The 12,074-nt window shown below is 37.3% G+C and overlaps 1 protein-coding gene across 4 annotated transcripts in view; it reads left to right on the top strand.

Moving 5' to 3' along the window:
- Positions 1-12,074, top strand: part of LOC124555453 (muscle calcium channel subunit alpha-1-like) — a 566,027-nt gene that overhangs the window by 212,082 nt on the left and 341,871 nt on the right. For all 4 annotated transcript variants that reach the window (XM_047129373.1, XM_047129372.1, XM_047129371.1 and 1 more), the window contains exon 14: positions 10,927-11,047. In XM_047129373.1, the coding sequence (XP_046985329.1) occupies positions 10,927-11,047 (121 nt within the window). The remainder of the gene's footprint in view (positions 1-10,926; positions 11,048-12,074) is intronic.

Raw genomic sequence — 12,074 nt, 5'->3', positions numbered from 1 at the left:
TGTCACAGTGTACCATTCACTCAAACACAACATTATTAATTACATAACACAAAACTGACATTGACTCTCTGAGCACTTAGGGCAGGTTCTCAGGGTAATGGAACACATCCACATGCTGCTGTTGACAGAGGACAAATGTAAACATAAATAGAATGCACACCAGTCATTCCATCAACCATCGTCAGTTGAAGAGTTGTGTGAGTAGAATATACACCAACAAAAGGAAGGTAGAAATGCTACTCATTTATGGGGAATGTAAGTTAGCAGAACAGTAATTGCAAAACTGTTTTTTTATGTACAGGTACATTTAGTACAGTAGTCTAATCCTTTTAAATACTGCTGTGTAGAATAGGCATACAGTAAAGGCTGTCCTTCCTACAAACCGCATCGACATAACATTTCTTTAATTGTTGTTGTTGAAGGTAAGTGAAATGCTACACAGGCAGCGTAACTGTACAGAGAGCAATATCCTGACAAGAACACACCTTCCCAATGAATGTTTTCTCATCTTGTTGCGATATTTCAGAAATGGCAAGTTTCAACCCACAACAATGCAGTCGTTGTAGCACTCACACAGACAAAGCTACCGAAGTTACTGTTCTCGTTTCCGTTGCTATAAATCCACATGTGAGCACACGACAGCTTGAACATGAGGTTGGCATTCCTAAAACAAGTGTACATTGTATTCTTACATGTTACCGGTTCCATCCTTACCATGTACACATACATCAAGAATTGCATGGGAATGATTTCCACAATCGTGTACAGTTCTGTCAGTGGGCACAGCAGCAAATCCTTGCCAACCCGAACTTCTCTTCCAATGATCTATTTACTGATGAATGTTCCTTCTCAAACAAAGGACAGGTAAATACAAGGAACATGCATTATTGATCCAGCAACAACCTACAATGGCTTAGACAGGTAGAACATCAGTGTCAATGGAGGGTTAACGTCTGTTGTGAGATGCTTAATACTACAATTATTGGCCCTTATTTCATCAATGGTAGTCTAAATGGCACAGCATATGCCAACTTCCTCAGACAAATTCTTTGTCCTCTTCTGGATGAAGTGCCACTAAGAACCAGAAAGCTTATGTGGTATCAACACCATGGTTGTCCAGCACATAATTCCTTGTGTGCATGTTGTGTTCCGAACCGAAGGTATCTTGCCAGATGGATTGGTTGAGGAGGAACAGTTACTTGGCCTGCCAGGTCTCCTGATTTAAATCCTATGGATTTGTTTCTTTGGGGATGCATTAAAGACGTTGTCTATCACTTATTCCAACTCCAGAGGACATGCAGGTATGTTGCGCTTGCTTGTAATTCTCTTTAGCAGGCAACACTGTAAGCAGTAAATAATTCTTTCATTCAATGAGTGCACCAGTGTATTGGTGTCAATGATCACCACTATGAGCACCTTTGAATGTTCTACTCCTGGGCAATGGTTCAGGAGAGTCAAAGTCAATTTTGTGTTATGTTTTTAGTCAGTTTTCGTTTGTGTTGTGACAACTACAGCAAGTGGACGAGTTTGTGATCCTGGTCTCAAAGTCAGTGTTGTGTTATATAATTTGTATGTTGTGTTTCAGTGAATGGTACACTGTGATACATTTTTGAACAGGTCTTCAGGAGAGGAAACGAATTACTGAATAAAAAATACAGGGTGCCATTTAAAAAAGTCATACTGCTGTTCATATCTTTGTAAAAAAACAAAGCTACAATGAAGGCAATCATGCTGATTGATGTCCCCCTGACAGCTAAAGAACATGTGGTTGAAACATTTTGTAATTTACATCTGGACCAACTGTTCTTTAGGGTGGTCAAGGTAAATGGGACACCCTGTGTATGCATGCTCATAAAAGGCTGTGCAACTAATGTCTAAATAAAAGCTTTGAAAATCTCAGGCACCCTGTGCTCGTGGCTACCTGTTGCCACCAGTCAACAAAGATTTACCTAGTGATATAAAATATCTGACACACAGCAAAGCAAAATCTGAAAACAAACTGAAAAAGTTTCTCATTGACAGCTCCTTATAATTCATAGAATAATTCCTATTGTAATGTGTGAAAGATACTGGGTAAGAATTACAAACTCACATCTGTATATAAAAAAAAATAACCGTATAAATGTTGATCATGTAGCCATGTTTACAAATTAATTTGTGATGTGAATGTAAAATGACTCATTCCACATCATTGTGATACATCACACAAAATGATCCAAGGAACACGAAACTAAGTAACTAACTTTACACTGTATTCATGCGTGAATGATCATTCTTGGGCACATTTTTGGAATTTGGCAAATAATAGGGAACAAGAAGCTTGTATTTACAGACTGCATAATGAGTAAGGTACATCTCTTTGTCAAAATTCCTTAGTTTAAGATTATCACTGAATAGTATAGATGAATGATTGTTGTGACAAAACATACATTAAAGTAGTTGTCACATCCAAGTTATGTTACCCTTGGCTTAACCATGAAAAACATCTTACAACATAGGCTGTTAAAGTGCTGCCACATTGGGCACAGCACTGCTGAGTGCCCTTTAGCTTAGTTGCTGTCAGGTGCCAGTCGGGTAGACTATTGGCCCTTTGTATGCATTCTGCACATGCATTAGCAAACTGGCCACCCCTGGTTATGGGCTCCCATCCAGTGTAGTATGATCACATATGCTACTGCCTGGCTGCCTGACTGTCCACACGTCAACTGTTTACTCAGCTGTCTGCTAGTGAGCATGTGAACTGGAAGACTCTATTATACCTTTCCGTGGATCATTAAATTACTTGACTCTGTTCATGATCAGCAACACTGACTTATTTCTCAATAAGACCTCAGCCCTGTGAGACCTTAGTTTCTCCCGGTGTATACAATGTTCAGATAACTTATGGGAATGCAGCTGGGCAATGTCGTTGACAACCTCTGATATTTTGACAGGAGCACACCCTGCCATTTTCAAGGCAAAACTGCATCACGTATGCACTGTGCAATGGAAACTCCCTGTTGCAGATAAGTATCTGATTCCATGTTAAATAAAAGCATTTAGTTAGACTCATTACGCCTAATTTTAATATCATTTATTATATGACAACTGGTACAAATTATTGCCATTTAATAAACAATACAAAATGTATTTTGCAATCATGAATCGTCCATTTTTATGGTTATGCCATTCTTTACTATATGTCTATTGTGTTTGTACTTCTGAGGTGAGAAATGTGCAGTCTTTCATTATATTTCCCGTGTAATGCCGAACAGGCATTATTGGACCTCTGTTTTACGAGATATAATTCTTAGACACATGGAAACAGATCAGACACATACCATAATCTCAGCACTGTTATTAACCTTCCACAAGGTGTGGTTCCAATGCTCTGACAATACTTCTGAGAACATGAACGGTTTGTTGAACACCAGTAAAATGTTGACCTTGAGTAAGGAATACACAATAGTGTCAAAATCTGACAGCTTGACAAAGAACTCCAACAAGTTAAGTAAGTCTGTAGAGTTTACAATTACTTCAAGAGTTTTGGTTCTCAATAAATGGTTCACTGAGGGTTCAGAGCAGTTTATATCAGACATTTCATAGTGTGTGCCCCATTCAGGGCAGTATAGAGACTGGCTGATTGAGTGTGGTATCAGCAGCACCAGAATAGAATGATTCATGAGTTTTGAAGTGCTTTTAATGAAAAAATCTCTTTTCAGTTTTCAAAATGATTTGTGTTTCCCACATTTTGGCCAGAAATCAAGAAAATTTCTGCAAGTGGGGTCTGTAGGTTATGATGCTAATAGTTTAGCTAACTGGCCAGTATAATATAAAATTATTTTTTCAGCGTTATGCAAGCTCAAGCCCAGTGCAGCCCAAAGAAGTGGCCTCCAAGTATCTTTCCATTAGAACATAAAAAATGCCTTGCAGACGTTAAAAGTGTTATGTATGTCCTATTTCTGATGAGAAGTCATGATTTCCTTCAAGCTTAATTTTTAATCATGTGATCATTGTTGTTATTATTGCCACTGCTAATGGATGAGTGGTTAGTATTTTGCCGGCCAGTAAAAATTTCTCATTGACATTCACAGGTTCAGATGTGGATGTTAAAACCCCTTTTCACGCAAAATTTGTCACTAAATTGGTCCTGGAGTATCTTTATTTCACTATTAATAAAATTTAAACCTCAGGTTTCACTCAAATTTCATGACACGTTGTGGATGTGGATTAAAAAAAAAAATTCAAGAAACTGACTACTGTACTTCCACACAGAGTCAGCAACTGAAAGTGTAAGATCACTAGTGCACTGCTAATACCAATTGACCACTATTTGACCAGGCCACTTAAGTCTGCCAATGCTTCTACAATCATTACACTCTGAGGATGTAGCATAGCAGCAGTAGCAGCAGCTGGGTTCTCAGTTGCAGTCAAAATGTGAAGTTGTACCAAATTTCAAAGCAAAAATCTAGTGATTTGCACTGTGGTGTAGGCATTGAGAGAAGACTTTAATTACAAATGCATGAGTGGCATTTTTAACCTGTGTTCACCTTAGCGGAGTAATCAACGTGTCTGACTGCCATGCAGCGGGCCTGGGTTTCATTCCCATACAGGTCAGAGTTTTCTCTGCTCAGAAATTGGGTGTCGTGTTGTCCCCCACTCACCTGTGGCATACAATCGATTCATTTTGTAACTTGTGTCGATCCCCTTTGGTACCTCTGTAGCCAGCAGCACACCCCACTGTCATGTGGTGTTAATCGAGCGAGATGGAGCAGACCACATGAATTTCAACAGGTTCACTAGCAATACTAAACAATGTGGCACGTCATCTGTTGCATCATTTGAGCCAGATCTCACAGGCAGATATACCAAATATATTTCATGTCTTGATGTCAAAGTACTTAGAGCTGGAACTGCCTAAGTATAATGAATTCTCACCCCCAGCTAAAGATACGTATTTGTGTTAGACAAAACTGAGATAGCATAATAAGTGGACAAATTGAATACTTTAAAACTTTTATAGGCAATTACTTCAAGAAAATAACTGAAACTTCACATACAAAGTTGATTGATACCTGGACAGGCAGTCAAGTCAAATGATAAAAGTGTATTGATCAATTTCTCAAAAACAAAACTGCATTTAGCATCTTCTATTTTAAGAGTTGTTTTCTATTATGTACATAAAATTCTCAAAGTTGAAATATTTACCATGTTCACTGCCAAATGAAAGAATGATGAAGTTTTTATTCTGCAGAAGTGATCAGTTAGTTTTCGTTGGTGTTAATAAGTGTATCTGGCACTGAGGCATCTTGAAAGTATTTTCTTCACAGTACATAGCACGGCAAGAAATTTATTAAATTTGTTGAATGAAGATGGCATTTTACCACCTCTGCTGTATTTATTTTATTGGTTCATGACTAGTTCCTGTGCTTTAGGCCATTTTCAATTGACATCCTGTAGTAGAAAACATACCACATGCATTGAAATGACAAAGTCCTTAATTTTATGTTTTTTGTTTGTTTTGGTTATATATGCAAACCAAAGAAAAAGACCATGTAAAATTGAAGATGCTGCCATTTTAATGTTTATGGCATATTTTTCTGCTACAGAATATCAATTGAAAAGGGCATAGATGGCAGAAAGTAGTCATGAATGAATAAATACAGCTGGAATGGAAATATTTCACATTCTTTTAATCTTGAAAGCACTCAAGACATTCTTGAACTAATCTACATCAGTGACACAACACTCAAACATGATTGTTAGTTTATTCTATGGCAATCACGAGAGGGATAAATGAAGGATATACATTAAACAGTGGAATCTTTTAGCAGTGTGTATTCTAAAGCAGTAGAGAAAAAGATGATGATAACTTCTAAGCACCAAGAATATATTAAAAATATGGATCAATTCAATGCCTTCTGTAAGTTAATTAATACTAATTAATTGGAGCAGAAAGAATTCACCTCAGTTCAAGCATAAATTAATGATTGTCTCACTGGATTCTTTCAGAACAACGTGCCTGAGTGAAAACCCATGCTATAAGACTACACCATGCCAATTTAAAAGAAAAAAAAATCAATCAATTTGATGTGGATTTAAAATCGAGGGGATTTTATTCAAAACTCAGACCTAATGTAACAACAATGAAAATCAAAGATAATCTATTGAGAACTATGCAAGGAATGTGGATATTATACACATGTGCTTGTCTATGTATATGTATTGCAGCAAAAATATCTGCACAAGAATACAAATGTTATCAGTGTGTGTTGGGCCATGATCCATCCCACGGTATTTGAGGTTGATGACAGTAATGATCATTTAACACTTATCTCTCTTGTCTGCATTCAGTACTGTTAAGTTCTGTCTAAGGTTTGTTTTTCTGACAGTGTTAGTTGTATGTTAACAGCTGCTGTATACTCCTCTGTGATCATTGTTGCTGACATTTTGAACAATAACCGTAGGAGAACAATTGTGCGCATTCTTCTGTACTATACTGCGCGCTGGCAGTGTAGTTCAAATACTCTGTGATAAAAGTATATGGCTTAGTCTTAGGGTGGTTGCGTTACTCTGTGTTTTGTGTTTTACAATGGAATGATGGCATACTGCACCCTTTTTTAGAGATGTGAAAATATTTTCACAAAATGAAATATAATTAGTGTAAAAAACTAAATTAATGAAAATTACGTTAGTGATGTGTAATGAGCTGCCGGAGACCGTGGATCACTTATACTAAAATACTCGGAGAACATTCGTGAACAACCTCCGAAATTTCATCTCTGGAATTTGGATTCATACAATGAAGGCTTTCACGTCTGGATAGTACTGTTGTTGATCATTCTTCCGGGTTATATGGCCGTGGTCCATGGAATTCTTCTATTCCTAACATTTCGTCGAATACTACGTTGGACATCCTCAGAGGTATGGCTGGTTCTGCAAGACTCAGCAGGACCAGCCATACCTCTGAGGATGTCCAATGTAGTATTGGACTAAACGTTAGGAATAGAAGAATTCCATGGACCATGGCCATATAACCCGGAAGAATTATCAACAACAATTTGGATTCACCCTGAAGACATCTAGTGTGCAGGTAAAAATGACAGGTTGTATAATAGTAACATCTTTGATTGCAAAAAAAAAAAAAAAAATCTTTAGGGAATGTGAAAAAATGTTTTGCCACTTACTAAGAGAATAAACAAATATGCATGCTGTGGGTGCACCAGTGTATTATAGTATGATACATTGCAGTGGCATGCGTATTTCAGTGTGTTGTGTCAGTAGTGGAGGTGGCCAATAAACACAATCGGACTTCTACAAAAGGTAACACATTCATAAGTTTATTTACACCACATACACTTAGTAACTGAGTTACACATAACTTTGAATGCTGTAGGTTCTTCTGTAATGCTGATATATGAATATATGAATGTCCCAATGTGCCATCAAAAAAATTTCCATATTTTTCAGACAGGTGATGAATACTGGCCTATGCAAGTTGCGTGTCAGTAGCGTACACAGTGACCAGTATATCCAAGTAAAATAAATTGAATGCATCCATGCCAAAAATATTGGGACTAGAACATGACCAAACTACTGTGAAAGGCATTGATGTTATCATCTGTCTATATTTTGTTTGTAAAGTGGACATTCCAAGAATAGAAATACTTTCGCCATTTTAGGCCATGAGGTGCAGATATAATTTTCATAGTTGAGGGTGTCACAATTGCTCGTAAGTATTTTGATTAACTGCAGCACCAGTCTCTAACTGAAATGGTACAGATCAATCGCAAATCTGCAGAGAGATGAACAGTTTGCACTTAGTCATCAGAGTGTGACTATCTGTTGTGTGTGAGCATTTAGCTGTGCATTTATTAGGGTAGAGCTGGTTAGAATGAGGCATATGTTACAATGTGTGATGCTGTCACTTTTGTCTATTGTTCCTGTGTTTACTAGAGGAGACCTGGTTAGAATGAGGCAAGTGTTACACTATGTAATACTGTCACTTTGGTTCGTGGGTCCTGTGTGGATTGCAAGGAGTAGTGTGTACAAGGAAGGAAGGAAGATAGGGTTTAATGTCTCATTGACATCAAGGTCATTAGAGATGGAGCACAAGCTCAGATTGTGTCAAGGATGGTGAAAGAAATTGGCCATGCCCTTCAAAGGAACCATCCTGTTACCTCGAGTGATTTAGGGAAATCACAGAAAACCTAAATCTGGAGGGCCGGATGCTGATTTAAGATGTCATCCTCCCAAATGTGAATCCAGTATGCTAACCATTTTCCCACATTACTCAGTAGGAGTGGGTATAGATTTGGAATGAGAGATCATGTGTGTCTCCAAATTCTCAAGTCAAGATTTATGTTGCTTTTGCATGCACGCTTTCTGTGTGCATCATGATTTATAGTAGTGCTGGAATTTTGCATGACAGAGAAAGCAGTTTTTTCAGTCATGAATTACAAAAATTTTGCACAGGACTTCAGAAGGTGTGAACAAGCCAAGGAAGCAGCTGAGTGTGCCATGCTTTGTTTTTGTTGTTGTCTACATTGGCAGGTTCTCTGGGAAACTAGGACCACTTTGTGCTATATAGAGTCAGTGTTGCAACAACAGGCACATTACAGTCTGGTTCCACAAAGTACAGAACTTTCTGGGCTTTTATTACTTTAATCATATCATTGAGACCAAGGTTTCAATGCTTCAGAATCTCAACTCTATCCTGTTATCAGTAATGTTTTTAATAGTGGCATTGTGAAGCATTGCATCTTGAAATGAGGCTCCACAAGAGCAGTTAAATTTACAGCTCCTACTTATGCATGTGGGTTCAGCAATCCATTTCTTGTAAGACTAATTATAATGATTATGAATGCAAAAGAATTTGAATCAAGCAGTGGCTACATGAATCTGTGCTTCAATGAAGTTGTGTAATGCTCAAATAATGTCTTCATAGGGTAGGGTTTGGGCCTCTAATTGAGGGAATAACATGCTGCACAGTTGGAAAATATGCACTCTTACTCATGAAAAATGAAAGAACATTGCTATTCATGTGATATGTCATATTCAGTGAAGTGTTGCTCTATCTGCAAACAGTACTCAGTCCATTCCTCTTCTTGTGCATCAAAAGAGTGGAAGGGTGGAGGAGGTGGCACCTGGCCACTGACATTCTGCGCTTCAGTCATTGTTGTTTGCTGGGTTTACTGTGCATCCATAAACCTGCCAATAGCAGTTAACAACAATGTGATTTGTTAGCTCTGAAACTGAATAATTGCAGTGGGGGATTGCTCTCCAGAAGCTGCCATTGCTTGCACAAATTAAAGACACGTGAAACAGAGGAAAGTACAACATACAAAAAAATTTGGAAAAAATTTTTAAGATTAGCTGACCACTGCCTTCTCTAGCATCAGACACATCGCCAATAGGCAAAAAATATCAGACTTGTCACCAGTTGACATCTGTTGTGCAACTAGTGGAGTTGGTAAACAAACACAGTAAGACATATACAAATGGGTAACATATTAATAAGTTTATTTACACTATGCACACTTAATAACTGAATTATACATAAAATATGCTGTGGGTTCTTCTGTGATGCTGAGTTATTTACAAAGAGGATAAAGTTTCCTGATTGTAGCAGATAGTCTTGAATGCTGATATGCTTGTATAAGTCACTGAATATTAGAAATGTTCAGTAGCGCTGTGCTACATTAGTGGAATGTCCTCACTGCAGTCTTCTGTACTTGTGTTGGTAACACTATCGATGCATTGAATCTTGGCCTGAAACTCTGAGTGAGGCCACTTAAACAGATGCAACAGCCAGTCAGAGTCGCAGCAGTGAGGCCGTGCCATTTCTGCATCCTCTGGTGGTGTGTATGCATGGTGCCTCTCATTGGAGTTTGCAAGCAATGGAGGATCAAAGTTGCCCAGACCAGTCTTTGTGTGACATGCGGCCACCGGGTGTGATCAATGAAGATACTGTCGATACCGCACACTGAGTCAAAAAAATCTTGTGTATCAGATATTTCATTATTTAAGATGGCAAATGTTAAAGTTGACTGCTCTTTTAAAATTGCTAAAAATACTATAAATGTTGAAAACATTAGACAAACAGAAAAACTTCATTTAATACTTTACTTGATATATCAACTTAGGAAGTTCGTATCAGTTAACAAGTGATGAAATGATGATAAAGGATATATGTAAGAAACAAAAACATAAGAATACCTACACGAGCCATAAATACATCATGAAAGTGCTATCCGCATACTGTGTTAAATATCTAATACGAACAATTTGTCAACAGTCTCCTGTGATGGTTTTACATACTTGGTAATCACATCAGCCACAGATTTTCATCACACTTTTCATCATTGAAGTATTGAAGTATAAATCATGGTCTGGAGAACTGTGTGTCTTGTAAGTGGGTTAAAGATGGAAACGGCCCACCATGGTTTAACAATGAAATTCAGAAAATACTGAGGAAACAAATTCTGTAGCACTCCCTGTTCAAGAGAGAATGCGCAAATTACTCTTGAAGTAGAACTACATTCATTATCAACAGACTGAAAATGTTTGTTCTGTCACTGTCTCATTTGATGAAAAAACATTAGCATTTTACTGAACACATAACTATTTTGATTTTATGATGAGGCTCAAGAATTCATAACACATCTAGCTGTTTGTGAGAAAGGTACTGGTTAACCATGTAAAACTCAGTATTGAAAGCTTCCTCCTGAAGAACTGTAGGATTTGGTGGGTAATAATTTTGACTGGTCTTCTAAATAATGATTTATGTATTTGAGGTCTATTGAAGAAAATAATTTTTAAGAGCAGTTACCAATTCTTGATTCTGTAATCATGTATTTCGTATTCAGCTGTATTTTGATCAAATTTTTAAAAAAATCTTCATCATGTAATAACATCAACTCATTAAGCCTCTGTTAAAATCCACAGGTACTGACTGGTGAAGACTGGAATATGGTGATGTACAATGGAATACAGGCTTATAATGGAGTTGGCTCATTTGGTGTACTGGCCTGTGTTTATTTCATTATTCTTTTCATTTGTGGTAACTGTATCCTTTAAATCCAAATTTTCATTTTTTATTTTGTTAAAATAAGAAAATCTAAATATAATACTTTTAGATTATGCAGCCTGGTAAATGTACTTGAAATGTTATGTTACTGATACTGTTGATAAACTGCAGCTAGGCCTCTTCCATGTATTAAAAATACATTCAATGGTCTCTGAGTCAGTGATGTACAGCTCTTTATGTTAAATGTAAATACTGATTAGGGCATGAAATCTACTAATTTTAAGTTCAGAAGGGAAGCCAGTAGGTCAAAAATTAATTATTTCAGTGAACTCCTCAGAGACATGAACTGGAGTAATATATTTAGTGTGCAAGACAGCAAACAAAAAAACTTTATTAATATTTCCTTACATTCTTTAGAATCTGTTTTCCCCAAAAATTAATCCAAATTAGAGCAAGATGGGCACAGATGGAATTATGGGCAAAGTTTAAACAGGCTATAAATCATGGTCTGGAGAACTATGTGTCTTGTAAGTGGGTTAAGGGTGGAAAAGGCCCACCATGGTTTAACAGTGAAATTCAGAAAATACCGAGGAAACAAATGCTGTTGCATACTCTGTTCAAAAGGGAATGCACAAATTACAACAGGCAAAGGTTAGCAGAGATTAAGACATGTGTGAAAAGATTTATGTGTGAAGCTTACAACTACTGCCACCATGATTTCTTAACAAAAGATCTGTGCGACAGCCCAAGAACACCCTGCTCCTATGTAAAATCACTGAGCTGGTCTAAGACTTCCATGCAGTCATTCGTTGACTGGTCTGGTGGGGCAGTGGAGCAAAACAAAAGCCAAAATTTTAAATTTTGTACATAAGAAATTATTCATGCAGGCAGACTCCTGTATCGACAACATAGTAGTAAGCATCCCTGGTATAGAGAAACAACTGAAAGAGTTAAAAACAAATAAGTCACCAGTTCCAAATGTAATTCCAATTCAGTTTTACAAAGAGTATTCCACAGCATTAGCTCCTTACTTAATTTGTGTTTATTGTGACTCTCTCACCCATTG

Source organism: Schistocerca americana, chromosome X, assembly GCF_021461395.2.
Source record: "Schistocerca americana isolate TAMUIC-IGC-003095 chromosome X, iqSchAmer2.1, whole genome shotgun sequence".
Classification (NCBI taxonomy): domain Eukaryota; kingdom Metazoa; phylum Arthropoda; class Insecta; order Orthoptera; family Acrididae; genus Schistocerca; species Schistocerca americana.
This window is presented reverse-complemented; position numbering and strand designations above follow the sequence as displayed.